We start from the raw sequence: 23,625 nt of genomic DNA on the forward strand, positions 1-23,625 counted from the left end.
GATCACATGAACAGTATCATGCTTGAGAGCTGAGCTCTGACCCCAGGACCTTTGACTTAGGGTTCATCAATTTTCCTTATACCTCTCATTACCTCTCCCATTTATTAAAAATAAAAATATTTATTTATACCTGCAGATTACTGGCATTAGGAACATCTTCGTGTTTCTCATCCAAAAGCTTTGAAATAATCACTAGACTGAGGCACTGTCTCAGTTGCCTAGAATTAGAAGTTAAAAGTATTTAGAATGTATTTTAATTAATACTACTTGAAAAGCAAATGAATGAGTCAAGAGGAACTCTAGTTCTAATTGGAAATATAGGCAATGTTTTAAGAGAAGTCTGTACAGGAACATATAAGCTGTTATATAGAACAGTAAAATTTTCATGTAAAATATTTGTACATAAAACTTGAATTATCTGAAGCTCAGTAAATCATTTAACAGCCTTATCTTTGACCCTGATGATTTACTGACAGAAAACCTATTTTTTTTACTGATGAAATTTATTTTTACTAAAGCAAAAAAAAGCTGATTCATTTATTTTTGTGGAATATGTCATCTGTATTAAGGTAACAGATAAACTAAAATTAAAAATAAAAAAATATTCAACTTGGGTGACAGAGTGAGACTGTCTCAAAAAAAAAAAAAAAAAATTACATAACGACCTGAGTTAAGAATTAGAGTAAGAAAGAATCAGGCTATCAATGCCTTTTCTCACAACTGAATATGAAATAAACATATCTCCGATCTAACATTCAAAGAATGATGAATAGAAATAAAGAACCAAGGCATTTCATTAATCTAAAATTATAAAATTTCTTAATGTTTAATTCTCACTTTTCAATACCTTCCACGTGATGTCCAATTAGGGACCAGCTGTACCAACCACAGAAGGTTGTGGGGATGACTGGAGAGTTCATTTATGCCCAGACAGAGTTCAGGCACCTGAAAAAAAAGAACACGTAAGATTTCTTTTCAAACAGAACAGTAAAATCAAACACCCAACAGATCATCTACATCCCTTCTTGCCATAACGGAAGCACTAGTACAAAATAAGGGCACACATTTTTAGAAATAGCATGGAGTCTAGAATCTGCTAAAATGTACTCAATACACAGATTGTTTTACTTATACTATCTTAAATGGACTGAACAGATACATTTAGCAGAATTTCACTTGGCTTTCATGTTTTGTACTACATCATATCTTTAAACAGTCCTTCTTGGAAGGATAAACTGATCTAAATACAAATGTGTATCAGAGTTGTATAAGACTATATATATTCCTGATTTGGGATTTCTTGCACTTTAGGGATCCTACTCCAGTATTTGTAAAAGCCTAACACCTGGCTGGGTGTGGTGGCTCATGCCTGTAATCCCAGCACTTTGGGAGGCCAAGGAATGTGAATCCCTTGAGGCCAGGAGTTTGAGACCAGCCTGGCTAACATGATAAAACCCTGTCTCTACTAAATACACAGAAATTAGCTGGGTGGGGTGGCGTGTGTCTATGGTCTCAGCTACTTGGGAGGCTGAGGCACAAGAATCACCTGAAACTGGGAGGCAGAGGTTGCACTGAGACAAGATTGCACCACTGTACTCCTGCCTGGGTGACAGGAGATGCTGTCTTAAAAAAAAAAAAAAAAGCCTAACACCCCCCAAATACGTATTACCATTGTGTATCAATTTTTTAAAAAGCCTAACAGTTGCTTCAAAATAATCTGATGAGCAGGGAAAGGAAATATAGGGTCAGTTTTACATTAGACAAGATTATGTCTCAATTATTGAAGCAAAGTGATACTTAGGAATTTATAATACTCTTTGCCTTACTTCTGCCTATTTTAATTTTTCCACTAAAAAAGACTGAAAAATATTATTTTAAAAAAGTCCTAACAAAAATCATACATGTTCATCCTCCATATGGTTGCAGAAGTTCAACTCAAATTCTGGTTGTAGGTATGACTCACTCTGTCATTTCATTTAGGTCTCTGCTCCAAGGTTATTTTGGAAAGGACTTCCCCTGACTGCCTTATATGAAATAGCATAGCATCCAGTCTTGCTGTACTCATGTCCTGCTTTATTTTAATTTGTAGTACTTAACTACTACCTGACATGATAATATAATCAACATTTACTTGTTTATCTAACCCTTTGACTAGGACAAAAGCCCCATGAAGGTAAAGGCTTTGTCTCTTTCACAGCTCAATCTCTAGCACGTACATTAATGCTGAGTCCACAGGAAATCCCCAATAAACACATTTTTGTTGGATAAAGAGCTGAAGTTTTAGAAAAAATTCAATTATCATGAATTTAAATAATACAGCTCCAGCAAACAGTCCCTTCCTCAGTTCATTTTTAATCTGCCAAAGATCTTAATTGAGTTTAGAAACAGTATTAATTCCACATGCACTATGAGTCAAATTGTAATCCTATATAAAAAATGAATAATGAAGTTTTAAGTAACATTACCTTTGTGTTCCAATCTCTGATGTTTTTCATCAGGTTTATCAGGAGGCTTTGAAAGTCTACTAGAGGAATCTGTTTCAGCTGTTTTTCCAAACTCATTTTAAATAACATTAAAATCAGCAACATTAGTTCACGATCCTGGTAACCTTCTGGATGTATAGATGTACACAACCCTAGAAACTGTTTAACATAAATGCACAGACAAAAATTTTTTAGGAGGTATATTTTATTTTTAGGGTTTTAATTATAAACTCTTTTTGACAAAAGACGCAAAAAAGAACTATAAAGAAAACAAACATCAGATGTCTAGAGAAAAGAAGGCAAGAACTACTGCATGTTAATAGTTGAATTAAGTGGCATTTTCTTCTCCATTTTCCATTTTTGAGATTTTCTTAATGGTTCAGTATCACTGATTCAGTTCAGCAACTAAAAATGTTTCACACTGTCATTAACTTTTTTTGACTTTCTTTTTTTTTGAGACGGAGTCTCACTCTGTCGCCTAGGCTGCAGTGCAGTGGTGTGATCTCAGCTCACTGCAACTTCCACCTCCCAGGTTCAAGTGATTCTCCTGCCTCAGCCTTCCCAGTAGCTGGGATAACAGGACCTGCCACCACGCCTGGCTAATTTTTTTTTTTTGCGATTTTTAGTAGAAACGGGGTTTCACCATGTTGGCCAAGCTGGTCTCGAACTCCTGACCTCAGCTGATCCACCCGCCTTGGCCTCCCAAAGTGCTGGGATTACAGGCATGAGCCACCGTGCCCAGCCTCTGCCATTAATGCTTGATCACTAAATTATATTGTAAGACTTCTTTCTTTTTTTTTGAGACGGAGTCTCGCTCTGTCACCCAGGCTGGAGTGCGGTGGTGCGATCTCCACTCACTGCAAGCTCCGCCTCCCGGGTTCACGCCATTCTCCTGCCTCAGCCTCCCGTGTAGCTGGGACTACAGGCGCCCACCACCGCACCTGGCAAACTTTTGTATTTTTAGTAGAGACAGGGTTTCACTGTGTTAGTCAGGATGGTCTTGATCTCCTGACCTCGTGATCTGCCCGTCTCGGCCTCCCAAAGTGCTGAGATTACAGGCGTGAGCCACCACGCCTGGCGACTTCTTTCTTCATACATTCTACTTATAAAAAACTATTGGTTTCAAAACTAATGATGTAAATGACCTAAAGTTCCTGTTCATCACTAATATTAAAACAACACAAAAACAGCAAAAACAATCTTTAATACAAAGACTATTGCTAAGCAATTTCAGAGACTGGAAATCACCTGGTAAGAAACTAGAGTTTTTTTTTTTTTTTGAGACAGAGTCTTGTTCTGTTGCTCAGGCTGGAGTGCAGTGGCACGATCCTGGCTCACTGCAAGCTCCGCCTCCTGGGTCCACGCCATTCTCCTACCTCAGCCTCCCAAGCAGCTGGGACTTCAGGACCCCATCACCATGCCTGGCTAAGTTTTTTTTGTTGAGACACAGTCTCACTCTGTTGCCCAGGCTGGAGTGCAGTGGCGCGATCTCAGCTCACTGCAAGCTCCGCCTCCCAGATTCACACCATTCTCCTGCCTCAGCCTCCCGAGCAGCTGGGACCACAGGTGCCCGCCACCACACCCAGCTAATTTTTTTTTTTTTTTTTTTGTATTTTTAGTAGAGACCAAGTTTCACCACGTTAGCCAGGATGGTCTCGATCTCCTGACCTTGTGATCTGCCCGCCTTGGCCTCCCAAAGTGTTGGGATTACAGGTGTGAGCCACGGCGCCCGGCCTGTATTTTTAGTAGAGACGGATTTTCACTGTGTTAGCCAGGATGGTCTCGATTTCCTGACTTCATGATCTGCCTGCCTTGGCCTCCCAAAGTGCTGGGATTACAGGTGTGAGCCACCGTGCCCAGCCGAGATTTTTTTTTCAAAAAACCATTAACCACAGACTAAATGGTTCTAGCTCTGAGCCAAAGACACACAAAAGTTTTTTCCTACCTTAACCACATTTAAAATGTTGGTTTCAGGAAGTGTTGAAAAAATTGGCTTATAAGATGAATCTTCACTTTCTTTTCCCCTTGATGTTGTCTGTGTTTCAGAACTATTGAGAAGTGAGTAAAGCAATGTGAAGTTAGGCACAAAATATATTACTCACTTTAAGAAATACTGGGCTACTTTCTAAAAACTATGTTTTATCGAGGTATAATTTACAGACACTAAAAGGAATGTACCCATTTTAAGTTTTGATAATCATATATACTAATGTAACCACCACCCAAAACAAGAAGTAGAACATTTCCATTCCCCTCAAAAGTCTCTTTATGCCAAATCCAAGTCAATCTGCTATCCCTGACTCAAGGCAAACACTAATATCATTTCTATCATTATGCATCAGTTTTCTCTTGAACGAACTACTTTTTATATGGTACTATCCTCATTGCTCTTGGTGTTAGAGAGCTATGTAGAAGATGGCTCTGACTAAAAAGAATTCATAATAGGTAAAAGACTCATAAATGGCCTAAAGAAACTGCTATAGCAATATACAGAAACAATTCAACGCACTCTACTTCTAGTTATCAGAGGTTATCAGTGAAGATTCATGAAAGAGGAGATGCATGAACTTCGCTTTCAAAAGACAGATAACATTTTAAATTTTTTGAAAAAATAATACTTTCACATGGTTTAAAAAAATCAAAATATATTAAGGTACAGTATGCTGGGATAAACTGCCCTCCTAGCTCCGTTCTTTATAACTACTCATTTCTTCCCTAAGATAATTACTATGAGTTTTAGTCCTTCCTTCCATTGGCATTTTATGTATAAACAAACAAATACGAATATATGTCCCACTGTGGTATAAGAAGAAATACATTTGATCTTTGTCCCCAGTCCCTGGCACAGAGCTCCTAAAACCTCTGGAATGTCTGATGAGGTAGGAGGAGCCTCTTTTGTTATTTATAATAAGCCCTTTTCAACCATACCTAAATTTATGCTAATAAAGTGACTCCTGGAGGATAGGGGCTGGTTGCCAGAGTTATCAACCATGTGACTAGAAGGCTGAAACTTTCAGTCTCACCTAGAGGGGTTAAAGATTAAGTTAATCATCAATGGCTAATGCTTTAATCAACCATCCCTGTGTAATTGGCCCTCCAAAAATACACTAAAGTTCAGAGAGCTTCTGGATTGGCTAATGCATCAAGATGATGAGAGGGTGGGTAGGGTGCGGTGGCTCACACCTGAATCCCAGCACTTTGAGAGGCTGAGGCAGGCAGATAGCCTGAGCCCAGGAGTTCAAGACTCACCTGGGCAATACAGCAAAATTCGACTGGGGTGGTGGCTCACATGTAATCCCAGCACTTTGGGAGGCTGAGGCAGGCAGATCACCTGAGGTCAGGAGTTCGAGACCAGCCTGGGCCAACACGGTGAAACCCCATCTCTGCTAAAAATAGAAAAATTAGGCGGGCATGGCGGGCGCCTGTAATCCCCGCTACTCGGGAGGCTGAGGCAGGAGAATCACTTGAACCTGGGAGGTGGAGGTTGCAGTGAGCTGAGATCGTGCCACTGCACTCCAGCCTGGGCGACAGAGCAAGACTTTGTCTTAAAAAAAAAAAAAAAGGCAAAACTCTGTCTTCTCTATTAAGAAAGAAAGAAAGAAAAAAAAAAGTGATGGGAAGGTGGAGTACCTGGACAGGCCAGGGAAGTTCCATGCACTCCCATCCCCATACCTTGCGCAATGTATCTCTTCCATTTGGCTGTTCTTGAGTTGTACCTTTTACAGCAAACCAATAATAGTAAGTAAACTGCTTTCCTGAGTTCTGTGAGCCATTCTAGCATATTACTGAACATCAAGGGGAGGAGGACTGTAGGAACTCCCGATTTACAGCTAGTTGTTTAGAAGAACGGGAAGTCCAGACTTGTGATTCCATATGAAGTGGTGGCAGTCTTGTGGGATTCAGTCCTTAACCTGTGGGCTCTGTGCTAACTCTGGGTAATTAGAACTAGAATTGCATTAAACTGTAGGACATCTAGTTGGTGTCTACAGGGAACTGGAGAAATGACAATGTGTAGAAAACCTATACATTTGATGTCAGAAGTGTTGTGAATGTAGAGGAAACATTTTTTTACCCTTTATCACTCCCCCTTCACCTTTAATACAAATGGTAGTATATTATATACCTTTGTACCTTCCTTTTCTCATTCAGCAATGTATCTTGGAGATATTTCCACAGCTACATGTGAAGAACTTATTTTTTAAAATAGCTGCTTAGTACTTCTTTGCGCCCCTTTCTAGTTGTATAACCTTGGGCAAGTTACTTAACCTCTCCGTGCCTACCTTACTTGTAAAATGGAAATGAAAACCTTACTAGTATTTGTAGTAACTACTAAGTGAGGTACTATGTGAATGAAGCCCTTAGAACAGAGTCTGGCACACAGCAAACACTATATAAGGGCTAGCCATTATGATGTGGAGGGACAGCAAGCAGACCAATTTGATTAGAAAGCTGACAACAAAACAGAAAACAGGTCAGGGTAAAATCGTAAAGTCTTAAATATAGGGTATAAAGGTTTGAGAGTAGTAGAGAGTGAGTTCCTGCAACAGTGAAAAGAATATCTTGCAGGTGGAAAGGCCCTGGAGGAAAGATTTTTTGCCAGGCTAGGCAGGAAAAGAGAAACTGAATTAGATTGACACAGGAAATGAAAAGGAACGAATAGATATGACATAGGTGGAGGAAAAGGAACGTAGGGATGTGATAATTGAAGGGATACAGAATTGAAGGTTAGAAGGTATTTAGACTTAAATTTTAAGTCTATGTACCTAGCAGAATAATGGTCAAGAAAAGAACTGTACTAGTATCCTTTAATATCTGAATTTTCTCTACCTAAATATTTACTCTGACGATCTGCAAACATTTTCACTCTACATCTACTATTTGTATAGATAACTTGCCATGATAAATATGCATATACACACCAGCAAAAATGGGTAAGCTGTGAGTCTTGGTTAAAAAAAGAACAGTGATGGCCAGGTGCAGTGGCTCATGCCTATAATCCCAGCACTTTGGGAGGTCAAGGTGTTAGGATTGCTTGAGCCCAAGATTTTGAGACCAGCCTAGGCAACATAGCCAGATCCATTCTCTATAAAAAAATTTAAAAACATTGGCCAGGCATGGTGGTGTGTGTCTGTAGTGCCAGGGTACTCAGGAAGCTGAGGTAGGAGGGCCACTTGAGCTCAGGAGTTCGAGGGTGCAATGACCCATAACCATGTCACTGCACTCCAGCCTCAGTGACAGACCAAGACCTCATCTTGTGGAAGGGGGGGAAGGGGAAGGAGAAGGGGGGGAAGGGGAGGAGGAGGGGGGGGAGGGGGGGAAGGGAGGGAAGGGGAAGGGAGGGAAGGGGAAAGGAGAGAAGGGAGGGAAGGGAAGGAAGGAAGGGAAGGGAGGGACGGCGGGGAAGGAAGGGAAGAAAAGAAAAGAAAGAAAAGAAAGAGAACAGTGAGTGGGGTAGTATCTTAACAAGTTCAAGCCAGGCAGTGGCTCATGCCTGTAATCCCAGCAGTTTGGGAAGCTGAGGCCAGGGGATCGTCTTAGCTCAGGAGTTCCAGACCAGCCTGGGCAATATGGCAAAACCCCGTCTCCACAAAAAATAAAAAAATATTAGCTGGGCGTGGTGGTGAGTACCTGTGGTCTCAACTACTCGGGAGGCTGAGGTAGGAAGATCACTTGAGCCTGGGAGGCAGAGGTTGCTGTGAGCTGATATTGTGTCACTGCACTCCAGCCTGCACAACAAAGCAAGACCCTATCTCAAACACACACACACACACACAAATTTCCAGACTCATGCTCATGTTGTTTAAACAGGTATTTTGTTACACAGCACTCATTCCTTCACCAGATCACTTGTGTTAAGTTTATGCCCACCTTTACTCACCACTATACAACATCAGTGACTATAGCCACCACCACTGTTTATTTCCACTACTGTACATGCTCACTACAGTAAGAAAAATTCAAATTGTTGTACACAACATACAAAATTACCACACACTACTGAGTTCATTAAATGTTAAATAATTAGCAGTATGTTAAATGTTTATATTATGCAGAAATATGTGGTAACTTTTAAAATATAAGTGTTTAAGAACATTCTTGTAATATTTAGGGGAAATAGCTGGGATTTTGGATGCGCTGGATAAATATTATTTTTTCTATTTAAAGTGATGAAACATAGTCAGTCTCTAGCTGAAATGTTGCTATCCAATATATTTTCAGATACAGATTACATCTGAGTAACCAGGGATCCTATACGGAGTGGAAACAGAATTTTCATAATGTTTAAGTGAATATATTCAACTTTTTCCTCTTTTACTTCCTTTACCTTTCCATTTTTATTCCCTTTTCTGTGATCAGTCTATTCATTTCCTCTGCCCATTTTTCTAATAGGTATTGATCTTTTTCTTATTGACTTGAAATTAACACTTTGTCTGTAACCAGTTTCCTTTTTTTTTTTTTTTTAAGATGGAGTCTCACTCTGTCGCCCAGGGTGGAGTAAAGTGGTGTGATCTCGGCTCACTGCAACCTCCGCCACCCAGGTTCAAGCGATTCTCCTGCCTCAGCCTCCCAAGTAGCTGGGACTAAAGGTGCGTGCCACTACACCCAGCTAACTTTTTTGTATTTTTAGTAAAGACCCGGTTTCATCATGTTGGTAAGGCTGTTCTCGAACTCCTGACCTCAAGTGATCCGCCTGCCTTGGCCTCCCAAAGTGTTGGGATTACAGGCATGAGCCACTGTGCCTGGCCCCCATTCTTTTTTTTTTTTTTTTTTTTAAAGACAAGGTCTCAGCCTGTCACCCAGGCTGTAGTACTGTGGTGTGATCACAGCTTGCTGCAACTTCCAATTCCCAGCGTCAAGTGATTCTCCTGCCTTGGCCTCCCCAAGTGTTGGCATTACAGGTATAAGCCACCACACCCAGCCCAGTGTATCTTTTAACTAGTTACACTTCACATATTTGAAGGTTATTCATTTCTGTTTATTATTTTTATACCCAGACACCCACACCAAATTTTCTTAGCTATTTGTCATAGTTCTTCACGCGAGTCTTAGGCTTCTATGTCTAGATTAACTCACATCTATAAATAATCTTTCAGCAACTCCTTTCCAATTTTTGTATCTCTTGTTTTTTGTCTCTTGTCTAGTTACTCTGGCCAATACTTCCACCAAAACAATGTTAAATAACAACGGAAAGTCTTGTAAAAAGAAAACAAAACTTTTATAAGAATATTCCTATTGTTTGCCTGCTAAACATGATGATGGCTTTTAGATTAAGACAGATGTTAAGAATGTATCTAATTCAAGACTGATCTCAACTTTGAGAGATCTTTCTAAAAATCAGAAATAAATATTAAACTTTAGCTATAATTATAGGTAAGTTGTACAAAATGGTATTTTTGGAGTTAATTATGATGAGAAAACTTACACTAGATAGTCTTCATTAAAGTCTGGCTGAAGATTCTCCAGGGGAAACAAAGATCTAAAATCAATCCCCATATTGAAAAACACAGCTGCTATATCAGACAATGATGGGATCCAGGGCCAAACTGGTGAGTCACTGAAGGTATCTAATTAACAGAAGAAAACATTTCATTCTTTAAATCTGTGGTCTATAAACCCACATTTGCAAGGTGACAGTCTGCATGTGAAACATAAATAATTACAATGGTTTTATACAAATGACAGCTGCTAATTTTACGCTAACAATATAGTTATAGGTTGATCATAGGAATTATAGATTCCCAAATAAAATGAAGAAAATGACATAAAGAAAATATCTGAGAGTGATGGATAAAAGGGTGTAACTCAGAAGGAAGTAACACGTTTTAAAATGGCTGGAAATACCACTGGTAAAATCCCAACTATCAATAACACAGGAAGATCTTTTATCATCTTCATTGCCTTTATAGTCCCAATACCCAAGACAGATGAAACAGGTAAACCACCATGCTTCTTTTATTTTTAAGGGCTCTCAAAGATGACAAAGCAAATGTTACACCTTTGCAGTGGATGCTTTCAATATGCCTTACTGTATTATCAGTATAATATTGCTGCTTACCAATAAGCCAATTAAACTTAGTTGGCTAAGTAAGTTTGGAACCATTTCCACTTATCAAGCAAAGTAAGCCATGATTTGGTAAGTAGTAGGTAAGGGTTTCCACTTGCAAGATCTTATACTCTTTTCTCAATGCAAGTAGGAAAATTCAGATACTCATTGTTTAACTGAAGTTCCATTTCATTATTAAAGACTTTTGAGGTCAGGTGAGGTGGCTCATGCCTGTAATCCTAGCACTTTGGGAGGCCGAGGCGGGTAGATTGCCTGAGCTCAGGAGTTTGAGACCAGCCTGGGCAGCATGGTGAAACCCCGTCTCTACTAAAATACAAAACAATTAGCCGGGTGTAGTGGTATGTGCCTGTAGTCCCAGCTACTCAGGAGGCTGAGGCATGAGAATTGCTTGAACCAGGAAGGTGGAAGTTGCAGTGCTGAGACTGCGTCACTGCACGTTAGCCTGGGCGACAGCAAGATTCTGTCTCAAAAAAACAAAAAAATGACTTTTGATTAGAAAAATAATTTTGTATTGTATATTTCCAAATATACTAACATTCAGCAATATGAAAGATACCATGTAAATACCAACCAATAATACACACTGTAAATTGCAGTAAGTTGATATACTTACCATTTCTAATAGTTATTTCCATCAATGTACTTAAAATCTGCACTGACACAATACAGTCTGTATGAACTGACATCATCTGTCAAAAGCAGAGAAATGACAGGGTATTAAGAAGAAAGAAAACACAAACATTCATTATTTGCTAGGCACATATAAAGTTGTTTTATGTGGGCCAGGCGCAGCAGTTCATGCCTGTAATCCCAGCACTTTGTGAGGCTAAGGCGGGCGGATACCTTGAGCTTAGGAGTTTGAGACCAGCCTGTGCAAGATGGCAAAACCCCATCTCTACAAAAATTAGCCAGGTGTGGTGGCGCACACCTGTAGTGGAGGATTGGTTGAGACCAGGAGGTGGAGGTTGCAGTGAGCCATGATCGTATCACAAAAATAAAAAATAAAATAAAGGCATTTTATGTGCATTTAATACTAATGATAGCCTTGTGAAGTGGTACTCATTACACATATAAGCAAATAGGTTCAGAGAGATTAAATATTCTGCCCAACTGATATAAATGATATGTGGAGAAGGTGGAATTTAATTCTAAAGTCAGAGCTCTTTACATTCTAACATGCTGTTTTTGATTTTTACAACTTTCATTTATAATTAGACAAATAAAACATTTGAAACTATCAAAAAATGTCTTTTTAGTAAACAGCATGACGTGAAACCAAAAGACCACAAAGGAAAAGGCTGCAGGCAAAAATCAAACCACAAATTAATAAGATACGAATATACAAAATAATATACCAACATACTTTTTCAAAGATGCTCAATATCACTAGCTCAAAGAGATGTAATAAAAACAGTAAGATATCACTGATTGGCCAGGCCCGGTGGCTCACGTCTGTAATCCCAGCACTTTGGGAGGCCAAGGTGGGTGGGTCACGAGGTCAGGAGATCGAGACCATCCTAGCTAACATGGTGAAACCCCGTCTCTACTAAAAATACAAAAAAAATTAGCCAGGTGGTGGCGGGCGCCTGTAGTCCCAGCTACACGGGAGGCTGGAGCAGGAGAATGGAGTGAACCCAGGAGACGGAGCTTGCAGTGAGATGGCGCCACTGCACTCCAGCCTGGGTGACTGAGCAAGACTCCGTCTCAAAAAAAAAAAAAGATGTCACTGATTGACTTCTAAATTGGCAATGATCAAGAATATTGATAATACCCTGCATTCATAGGAGTACTAGAAAGGAAGAGAGTAGTCTTATGCCTCATGTGAGTGCAATTTGGTTAAAACTAGGGCCAGCTGCAGTGTCTCACACCTGCAATCTCAGCACTTTGGAAGTCTGTAGTGGGAGGATCATTTGAGCCCAGGAGTTCAAGACTGGTCTGAGCAACATGGCAAGACCCCACCTCTACAAAAAATTTTTTAAAATTAGCTGGGTGTCGTGGTGCATGCCTATAGTCCCAGCTACTTGAGGGGCTGAGGCGGAAGGATCACTTGAACTCGGGAGGCTGAGGCTGCAGTGAGCAGTGATTCACACCACCGCACTCCAGCCTGCGTGGCAGAGCAAGACCCTGTCTCAAAAAAAAAAAGCCCAAAAAATCCAAAACAACTAATTGGTAATATTTATGTGAAGTTATTATTTTATACTTTCACCCAGTTAGGCTTTTTACCTACATGAATTTAGATGCAAATAGCATGCCTGTAATGCCTTTTTACATACAGGAATTTAGAGACAAATAATACATCTTTGTTTTTTTTTTTGAGACGGAGTCTCACTCTGTCGCCCAGGCTGAAGTGCAGTGGTGCAACCTCGGCTGACTGCAACCTCTGCTTCCCAGGTTCAGATGATTCTCGTGCCTCCTCCTTCCAAGTAGTTGGGTCTATAGGCCTGTGACACCATTACGCTACCTAATTTTTTTTTTTTTTTTTTTGAGACAGAGTCTCGCTCTGTCACCCAGACTGGAGTGCAGTGGCCGGATCTCGGCTCACTGCAAGCTCCGCCTCCTGGGTTCACGCCATTCTTCTGCCTCAGCCTCCGGAGTAGCTGGACTACAGGCGCCCGCCACCACGCCCAGCTAGTTTTTTTGTATTTTTTAGTAGAGATGGGGTTTCACCGTGTTAGTCAGGATGGTCTCCATCTCCTGACCTCGTGATCCGCCCGTCTCGGCCTCCCAAAGTGCCGGGATTACAGGCTTGAGCCACCGCACCCGGCCAGGCTAGCTAATTTTTGTATTTTTAGTAGAGACGGGGTTTTTCCATGTTAATCAGGCTGGTCTTGAACTTCTGGCCTGAAGTGATCCACCCATCTCAGCCTCCCAAAGTGCTGAGATTACAGACTTGAGCCACTGCACCTAACCTCTAATATAACTTTTTTTTTTTTTTTTTTTTGAGACGGAGTCTCGCACTGTCACCCAGGCTGGAGTGCAGTGGCACAATCTTGGCTCACTGCAATCTCCGCCTCCTAGGTTCAAGTGATTCTCCTGCCTCAGTCTCCCAAGTAGCTGGGATTACAGGCACCCACCACCATGCCTGGATAATTGCTTGTATTTTCAATAGAGACTGGGTTTCACTATATTAGCCAGGGTGGTCTCAAACTCCTGACCTCGCCATCCGCCTGCCTTGGCCTTCCAAAGTGCTGGGATTACAGACGTGAGTCACCACGCCCGGCCTGACACTTTTTACAAGACAATTTTTTGGGAACAAAAATCTCAAGTTTAAAAATTTTAAAAATCATTTAACAAGGTAATTTTATAGTGGATTTGTAGAGGAACACATATTGTATTTCTATTGTTATCTTTTTCATTTGCTTAGAAGCCATAGATTATAATACATTTAAATTTAAAGTGCAGCCGGGTGCAGTGGCTCACGTCTGTAATCCCAGCACTCTGGGAGGCTGAGGTGGGCAGATCATGAGGTCAGGAGATGGAGACCATCCTGACTAACATGGTGAAACCCCGTCTCTACTAAAAATATTAAAAAAAAAAATTAACCGGGCGTGGTGGCAGGCGCTTGTAGTCCCAGCTACCTGGGAGGCTGAGGCAGGAGAATGGCATGAACTCGGGAGGCGGAGGTTGCAGTGAGGCGAGATTGCACCACTGCACTCCAGCCCAGCCTGGACAACAGAGTGAGACTCCATCTCAAAAAAAAAAAAAAAAAAAAAAAAAAAAATTAAAATGTGAGGGGTTGCCAGGTGCAGTGGCTCACACCTGTAATCCCAGCACTTTGGGAGGCCGAGGCAGGCAGATCACTTGAGGTCACGAGTTCAAGAGCAGCCTGGCCATCATGGTGAAACCCCATCTCTACTAAAAATACAAAAAAAAAAAAAAAAAAATTAGCCTGGCGTGGTGGTGGGCTCCTATAATCCCAGCTACTTGAGAGGCTGAGGCAGGAGAATTGCTTGAATCTGGGATGTAGAGGTTGCAGTGAGCCGAGATTGCGCCACTGCGGCACTTCAGCCTGGGAGATCAAGCGAGACTCTGTCTTAAAAATAAATAAATAAAATAAAATAAAATAAAATAAAATAAAAATGTAAAGAGTAACCTGAACTCTACTTTCAATCAGTCATATGGCCTGTCATTTTGAACACAATCTATGTGGAAAAAAAACTTCTGCTATGATGTTTGTGCTGTTAAGCTCTGCCACTAGGAGGCAACACCATTCACAAACATGTTACACATAGGATAAGGTTTCTAACAGTCTTTTTGTGGTGGGTGAAAAATTCCAGAGTGGGAAATACATTGATTTCAGATAAGTAAATGTGTAAAGGAGTATATACAGCAATCTAATGTCTATCAGTTGAGATTGAGTTAAATAAATCATGGTATAGCCTAACAAAGGAATACTATGAAGCCAATGAAAAGGACAACGTATCAATACTCTGAGATGAAATGCTCAATAATTTACTGCTATCTGAGATAAACAAGTTATAAGACATATTCACATGTTCTGTTTATGTTAAGTTACATGGCAATTTTTGAATGCAGAGAATACTCTAGAAAACACTGACCAAAATGTAACAGCTCCAGAAATTAGGACTTGGGAGGAGTTCAGCCTTCTTATTCTAATGAAAAAAAATTTAAATTGTTCACTCAAAACAGATTCTGACAGAAACTTCTTTTTAAAAATATTTCAGGCTGGGTGCGGTGGCTCACACCTGTAGTCCCAGAACTTTGGGAGGCTGAGGTGGGGGGATCACTTAAGGCCAGGAATTCGAGGCCAGCCTGGCCAACATGGTGAAACCCTGTCTCTACTAAAAATACAAAACTTAGCCAGGTGTGGTGGCACAGGCCTGTAATCCCAGCTACTTGAGAGGCTGAGGCAGGAGAATTGCTTGAACCGCGGAGGTGGAAGTTGCAGTGAGCAGAGATCATACCACTGCACTCCAGCCTGGGCGACCGAGTGAGACTGTCTCTCAAAAATAAACAAACAAACAAATAAATAACAAATAAATAAATAAATAAATTTTAATCTCCTTTCCATTTTACTCGAAATTTTCACAATCAAACCTGAATTCCTTTTGAAAATCGTTAAAAAAAAAAAGTTCTAACCTTTTTCTGGTCTACTATATCTAGATATTCATGATAAAAATCACAAAAATGCAAGGATTTTAATTACATTCTAACAATTAAACTTACAAAATACTAGTTAGGAGTATAGCATTAAAATGAATTGACATAATTTCTAAAAACTACTTACAAGTTGGTAAAGCCTCCCACAATGAAAATGGACTTGGAATCAAAAAAGGAGAAATGAGACAAAGTGTCTTACACAGAGAAAGTGTTTAATGAATGATTAGTCTGGTTTTCAGAAAATAAATATGAAATTTATTAAAAAACTGCTTAAATGAAGGTATGCTTGTATGTCATAATTAGGATTTGAATGGCTATAACGATGGACCCACATTAACAAGAGGCAAATTAACATAGATAAATGCAAAGTCTTACTCAGAGGTTTAAGAAACGATATATACAATTAGAGAATAATGAAGCCCCGGCAGAACAGTAAATGAAGTTTTTCTTTTTTTTTTTTTGAGATGGGGTCTTGCTCTGTTGCCCAGGCTGGAGTACAGTGCATGAATAGTTTTGAACTGTAATAAGTAGAAATTTGTAGGTTTCTTCAGATAGGCAAGAGTCTCACTGAAAACTGCTGGTAAGACAGACCTTATCTGGAGCATGTGTCCACGTATTTTCAGTGGAGGCAGTGAGGGAACACTTCAGGAGTGACATTGACAAGCTACTCCTTTACTTGGATCTTGCCTTAACAGCAAGACCTTCAACTACTTTACACTTTAAAAAAGCAAACTTTCTCTCTCACCCTGGTACTCTCTGTATCCACCTTACCCTACATTTTCTTCATAGCACTTATCATCTGACATAATACACTTATAAATGTGTACACACACACTTGTTTATTGTCTGTCTCCTCTATATTAGCATGTGGGCTTCATGAGATCAGAGACACTGATTTTTTCATTGCTGTTCTCTCCAGTGCCTGGCACAGCTGGCACTCAAAATGCCAACTATATAAAATAATGAATGAAAGGCTGTACTGGAATATCTCTCCAGTTCTCACCAAATACGAGATTTCTTGATGCTATCATAAAACCCAGAGTAGAACTCCATGTTTTCCCACTTTTCACTTTATATATAATAGCTGCAGTTCTTTGATACCATTGATACTTTTTTCCTTTTTGTTATAGGATTTCTGGGGCAAACACTCACTTATTGTAAAGGACTCCTTTATACTACGATTTCTTTTCCTGAATGTATATTTTTCACACATTTAGGATTTTATTAAAGTGGAATACTCAGTAACCTGAGAACAACTTTTTTTTTTTTAAAAAACAGATGTGGTCTTGCTATGTTACCCAGGCTGGTCTTGAACTAGCAATCCTCCTGCCTTGGTATCTCAAAGTGCTAGAATTACAGGCATGAGCCACTGCCAAGAATAACTTGTCATTCATAATCATTCTTGTCTTTGGAAGAAGGAAAATTCCAATCTAACTGTGTAGTTACTATAGCACTCATTGATATAGAAGCTATTATACAGGAAAAAGCCCCTTCCATGCTCTCCCATACAAATTTTTTTTTTTTTTTTTGGAGACAGAGTCTCACTCTGTCCCCCAGGCTGGAGTGCAATGGTGCGATCTTGGCTCACTGTAAACTTCACCTCTTGGGTTCAAGCAATTCTCCTGCCTCAGCCTCCTGAGTAGCTGGAATTACAGGTGTTCACTACCACACCTGGCTAATTTTTGTATTTTTAGTATAGACAGGGTTTCACCATGTTGACCAGGCTCCAACTCCTGACCTCGTGATCCGCCCACCTCAGCCTCCCAAAGTGCTGGGATTACAGGCCTTAGCCACTGCGCCCAGGTGATACAAATGTCAAGAGTAAGAAACTTCTACATTAATCTGCATGAAGGTCCAAAGTATCTAGAGTAATACCAGGACTCTATACATAGCATCAATGATACCACTGATATTTAAAAAGTTACCAATTGAATTAACTTTGTGGAATTATCATATCTTAAATTTATGATAATTATTTAAGTGGATTTAAGCGTTAAATATGAATGGGGAAAAGAATCAGTTGGATTTGCATCCAAAAAAACCATATATACGAATGGGGAAATATTAGTATACAATTAAAATTCTGGAAATGTATACAGGTACCACCATAAACATGAAAAAAAAAAGTTAAAAAGAAATTTAGGTATGTAAGCATTAGAAAATCCCTTCTAAAACTAACTATAATAGTGATTTATCACTGTGATGAAGGGTTCAGGTACAACTAACACTGACTGTCCTGTACAACTATCTACACTGTCACTTCCTTTATAATCTCTTTACATTGACTCTTTTTGCCACAGTCTAAGTCACTGACATCATGGATGTGCTACATTAATTTTTTTCTGCAGTAATGTACAAATAAAATTATATTTAAAAGTTTTTGATTTGGACATATAGTAGGAGGCAACTATAACCCTCCAAACATTCCTCTTACCCGAAATAGCCACTTTAACACAGGGACAGGACACTGGACATAGTGATAAGCAGATGTAAGGAAACCTTGTGTTGTCAAAAAAATCTGATCTGTTTTTCCCGATCTGAAAAAAATAAAGTAAAATCAACATGACTATTAACTTCATGGCAAAATACTTCTACTATCACCACCACCACCACCACATCTGACATAATCAGAGAAATGAGCAAGCAAATCGTCTTCAGTCCATGGAGGTGGACTCTACACAAATATGGATGAGTTACTCATAAAACAAATTTAATTGATGTCCTAAAGCTGATCCAATCTGTTGGCTAGGCTCCATATTTAACTGGTAGACAAAGCTATATTTGCTGGTAGTGTTGAGAGACAGCCCATCAAGTCTCAGACTGGGGAAGTACTTTAAAAAACTGGCAGCAAAACTGATGTGATCTCTCTAGAGCTGAGATATCATGCACTGAGAGAAATTAGATCAGTTTGGGCATTGTGGTGGTGATTACTAGCTGCACATCCCAGCATCTATTTTTGCCTCTCTTCTTGGTAACTGAATCCTGATTTGTAGCTGCGAACACTAGCTGCCTGAAATAAACATCACTCTCTGGCTTCCCTTGTGGCCAAGTGTGGCCATATTGACTAAGTTCTATTCAACTAACTTGGAGTGTGTGGAAATGCTGTGTGGAATTTCTGGGAATCTGAACTAAAGGCTGGAGCTCTAATAGCACCCGAAGCTAGGTGCTAAGAATGCTGGAGAAGAAAGATTATATGGTAAAACTGGCACTCCAGCCCTGGACTTGCTACTTTTATACTTCTTTCAAATACACTTCTTGTTTAAACCACTATTATTTTGACAGTCACTGTTATTATATACTGATCTGAATCCTAATTAATAAAGGCATGTGATGTGTCAAATAACTATCCTACACTGCTTCGTATAATTAAAGAAGAAAACATAAAGATTACTAGTAATAAGAGGATTAGGAAACTTAATAGGTCATAATAGAAATTAACCTTTTAGAAGATTATATGAGTCAGAAGTGTTTTAATTTTTTATACATATAAAAGTAAAATGTCTATTTTTCTACTTACTTAAGAATAAGTTTTTCTACAGCACTTTGTCCAATAAAACCAGAGTCTCTTAAATCCAAGGTATACTGATTGAAAATTTTTCCAGAATTGAGGAAATTAAATATTTCTTCACCTGGATGATGATCAGGAATAGCATCAATTGTAACTGAAAATTTCTTTAGAAATTCCCTGAAACATAAAAACAAGTCAATCAATACCAAATTGTTACACTACATATACTTTTGTATTTAAAAGCTGGGTGCAAAGAAAACTATTTTTTAAACCAATGTTAATCCCAAATTAGAAGACAAGCATGAGAAAAGTATGCTTTGCTTCTTCCACTTTTTGTAGCTGTTAGTCAAAAGCCACTAAATGTGTCTATGTGAAAAGAAACAATAACCAGGAGGAAAGATAAAAGGTGAAACTTGGTCCTAACATTTAACTTTCAAACCCATCACAGATAGAGTAGAAACCTATCATAAATTATTCACTAACAGTCATCGATGGCCCATTTATTTTACAAAAACAAAACAAAAAAATGTAAAAACTTTAATAGGGTAAAATACATTATGAAAAATGCTATACCTGTGCTCCTCTAAGAGGCCATCCTCATCATCTGTACTGTCTTCTTCTCCAATTCTGATTGGGGATTTAATGCCTCGGCCTTGCCTTATGTCTTCTTGTAGTTGCTTCTGCAGTTCATCTAGCCTGAGAATTGGAAAGAATGTTATAACAGTTTACTCTAAGAATATTAGAAAACAGTCTTAGGCCGGGCGCGGTGGCTCAAGCCTGTAATCCCAGCATTTTGGGAGGCCGAGACGGGCGGATCACAAGGTCAGGAGATCGAGACCATCCTGGCTAACAAGGTGAAACCCCGTCTCTACTAAAAAATACAAAAAAACTAGCCGGGCGAGGTGGCAGGCGCCTGTAGTCCCAGCTACTTGGGAGGCTGAGGCAGGAGAATGGCATGAACCCGGGAGGCGGACCTTGCAGTGAGCTGAGATCCGGCCACTGCACTCCATCCAGCCTGGACCACAGAGCGAGACTCCGTCTCAAAAAAAAAAACAAAAAAACAAAAAAAAAACAGTCTTTAGTTTATATCTAAAAGCAGCACAAAGAAAACCCTTATTAAGTACCCTGGTATATGACAAATTTTGTTATACTATAGGTCAAATTATGTCTCCCAAATACATCATGATGTACAATTTTCATGAAAACAGATATATTTTAGGGGCTAGGTTTTTACCCAGTTACCAGTGTGGCATTAGAATAGTGTTCCATTGTATAAAAGACTTGAGGATTTCCATAAAGCTAGAACTTCAAGAATGATCTGTCCAAATCACTTACAGAATGGGAAAAAAAAACCTGGTAAGTTAACTATGCTTTCTAGCCGTAGTTGTCACTGTCATCATCATCACAACACCTAACACCAAGCACTTAATATGTGACAGGCACTGTACTAAGGGCTTTATATATTAATTCTTTTAACCCTCACAACAACCCCATGTAGTAGTTTATACACCTTTTATAGACAAGAAAACTGACATTAGAAAAGCAAAGTAACTTGCAAGAGCTTGTAATGCAAGGATGTGGGATTCATAGCCAGAGAGTCTAGCTCGAGAGTCCTTGCTTATACTGCCTCTCCAAGATTAAGTTATTTTAAACAAGGTTCTTACCCCAGCCACAAACAGTGGATAAGTACAGCTAAAGAGTAAATAACTATTAAATGTACTGTTCTATCGTTACAGAAAAGGGTCAATCATTCGATTAAACTAGTACCCCTATCTTTCATTTGTGAAGTGCTCGATTTTAAAGGAGGAACTTCAGATTCCATATCACAGATCACAAGAATTCGTGAAATATTTAAAGAATTTTACAATACAAGTTCTCTAATTAAATTCAGAAAGGAGGAAGCTTTTGAACTACTAATCATCTGAAAAATTCCTAAAGTTAGTTACTTGGTTATCAAGTTTGAGATATGTAGCACATACCAACTTCTGTGTAATCAAGTCAGCTAAGCTGTTAGTGAAGTTCTCCAGGGTATGTTCAAAGACACTCCTTGAATTAACAAGGAATATATTTTTCCCCTCTTACCAGCAAAACCTGTCCATAATGAGTCATGTAAATTTCATTATGATCATTACGATCCTCAACTTTTTGATCTCTCTCTCTCTCTCATGTGTGTGTGTGGCAGGTGGGCGGGGGGAGCGGTGTTCATCATCATTCTAAACTTTTTCCTCAAAAGAGTAACTTGATAGAAATATTTCAGAAAATTCTACCTGTGTGAACCCCCCTACCCACCAAACAACCCAATTAAAAACAGGCAAAGAATCTGAAAAGACATTTCTCCACTTGTATAACAAATGGCCAGTAAGCACATGAAAATATATTAACAGCATTAGTCATTAGGGAAGGCAAACCAAACAATAAGGAGATACCACTTTACTATTAGGATGGCTATTATCAAAACAAACAAACAAAAAACACAGAAAAAATAATGTGTTGGCAAAGATGTGGAGAAACTGGAACCCTTCTTCACTGTTGGTGCAGATGTGCAATGGTGCAGCCATTGTGGAAAACAGTGTGGTGGTACCTCAAAAAATTAAATGGAATTACCATATAATCCAGTAAGTCCACTTATGTGTATATATGCCCAACAAAATTTAAAGGAGAGACCTGAAGAGAGATTTGTATACCCATGTTCATAGCAGCATTATTCACAGTAGCCAAAAAGTGGAAGCAATCCAAAGGCCCACTGACAGATGACTAAAGAAAATGTTATAGACATAATACAATGGAATTATCAGCTTTAAAAAAAATGGAAATTCTGACACATGCTACAATATGAATGAACTCTGAAGACACTGCCCTAAATGAAATAAGACAATCATAAAAGGGCAAATATAATACCACTTACATGAGGTACCTAAAACAGTCAATTTCATAGAGACAAAGTAGAAGGGTAGTTGCTGAGGGTGGGAGGAAGGGGAGAATGGGGAGTTATTGTTTCATGGGTATGGAGTTTCAGTTTGGAACGATGAAAAAGTTCTGAAGCTAGATGGTGGTAATGGTTGCACAACATACAAATGTATTTAATGCCACTGAACTATACATGTAAAAACAGTTAAAACGGTAAATTTTATATGTATTTTCCATTTAAAAAAACACAAAAAATTCTACCCACGCTTTTGATCTAGAATTTCAGCTATCAGATGCTAGTTGTAATAAACAGAAAGGAATTTATATTATTAGTTAGTCCAGTATACTATAAAAACCTGGATCTTCTGATCTAGTCTATGAAGAGGAGAGCCCATCTTATTCCTCTTTTTTTTGTTTTTTTTGAGATGGGGTCTTATTCTGTCACCCAGACTGGAGTGCACTGACTCAATCACAGCTCACTGCAGCCTTGACCTCCTTGGGCTCAGATGATCCTCCCACCTCAGCCTGTTGAGTAGCTGGGACCAGAGGCATGTGGCACCATGACTGGCTAATTTTTGTATTTTTTGTAGAGATGGGATTACACCATGTTGCCCAGGCTGGTCTCAAACTCCTGGGCTCAAGAGATCCCCTTGCCTTGGCCTCCTAAAGTATTGGATTATAGGCATGAGCCACCATACCAGGCCTCTTTTTTTCATTTGAGACTGGGTCTCACTCTGCCACCCAGGCTGGAGTGAAGTGGCGCCATCACGGCTCACCACAGCTTTGAACCCCTGGGCTCAAGTAATCTTGTCTGGGTCTCCCAAAGTGCTGTGATTACAGGCATGAGCCACTGCGTCCAGCCAACATATCTTATTCTAACACAGTTGACAACAGAGTCCGAAATGCATGCTAATTTCTCACGATTTTTAAAAAAAGGTAAATTAAAAGTAAGCCACACAAACAAGCAGAATGTTAAATTTAGCAAAATTAATCTTCATGCTAACGAACCTTTGTGTGTCTTCCATTTCCTTCACTAGACGCTCTAAGGTATTTGTGTAAGTTCCAGGATGAACATGTTCCTAAAACAAGAAAATTTAGAAATACTTTACAACATGTCTTAGTAGAAGAACTGGAATGTTTTAAGTAATTAAGGGTATGGAAGACTATTTTCTATTTCAATAATCTGGGCCAGGATAAAACCTTTCTTAAAGGATAATTTTCACCATCATGCTTTAAATTCAGTATTTTGCACTGCAGACAAATTGATTTTACTACCTATTAGGAAAGGCAGTACTTATAAAACCCTGCTAACTTTGAGATGTGACTGCAAACACTCAAGGACTCTGTGGCTACCCTGTCTTTACTTTAAAATTCTATTTTAGTAGAATCAAACTACTAATTTTTAGGTGTTACCATGGAATATTAACACCTTCCCCACCAAATTTTACAGACATCTTAGAATTTAATTCAGCTTATTCCCAAGATAGAATGAAGCACTTTATAAATAAAATTGCACACCACAATCAACAACATTTCTACAC

General features: G+C 39.2%; 1 protein-coding gene across 3 annotated transcripts in view; it reads right to left on the bottom strand.

The window, feature by feature from the left end:
- Nucleotides 1-23,625, bottom strand: part of SLF2 (SMC5-SMC6 complex localization factor 2) — a 50,723-nt gene that overhangs the window by 14,724 nt on the left and 12,374 nt on the right. For all 3 annotated transcript variants that reach the window (XM_023206436.3, XM_023206435.2, XM_023206434.3), the window contains exons 6-15: nucleotides 23,093-23,163; nucleotides 19,751-19,873; nucleotides 19,187-19,354; nucleotides 18,104-18,206; nucleotides 11,162-11,237; nucleotides 9,907-10,048; nucleotides 4,429-4,531; nucleotides 2,466-2,642; nucleotides 848-945; nucleotides 131-218 (exon numbers count right to left, since the gene is read on the bottom strand). In XM_023206436.3, the coding sequence (XP_023062204.2) occupies nucleotides 131-218; nucleotides 848-945; nucleotides 2,466-2,642; nucleotides 4,429-4,531; nucleotides 9,907-10,048; nucleotides 11,162-11,237; nucleotides 18,104-18,206; nucleotides 19,187-19,354; nucleotides 19,751-19,873; nucleotides 23,093-23,163 (1,149 nt within the window). The remainder of the gene's footprint in view (nucleotides 1-130; nucleotides 219-847; nucleotides 946-2,465; nucleotides 2,643-4,428; nucleotides 4,532-9,906; nucleotides 10,049-11,161; nucleotides 11,238-18,103; nucleotides 18,207-19,186; nucleotides 19,355-19,750; nucleotides 19,874-23,092; nucleotides 23,164-23,625) is intronic.

This window comes from Piliocolobus tephrosceles, chromosome 9 (genome assembly GCF_002776525.5).
Source record: "Piliocolobus tephrosceles isolate RC106 chromosome 9, ASM277652v3, whole genome shotgun sequence".
NCBI lineage: Eukaryota > Metazoa > Chordata > Mammalia > Primates > Cercopithecidae > Piliocolobus > Piliocolobus tephrosceles.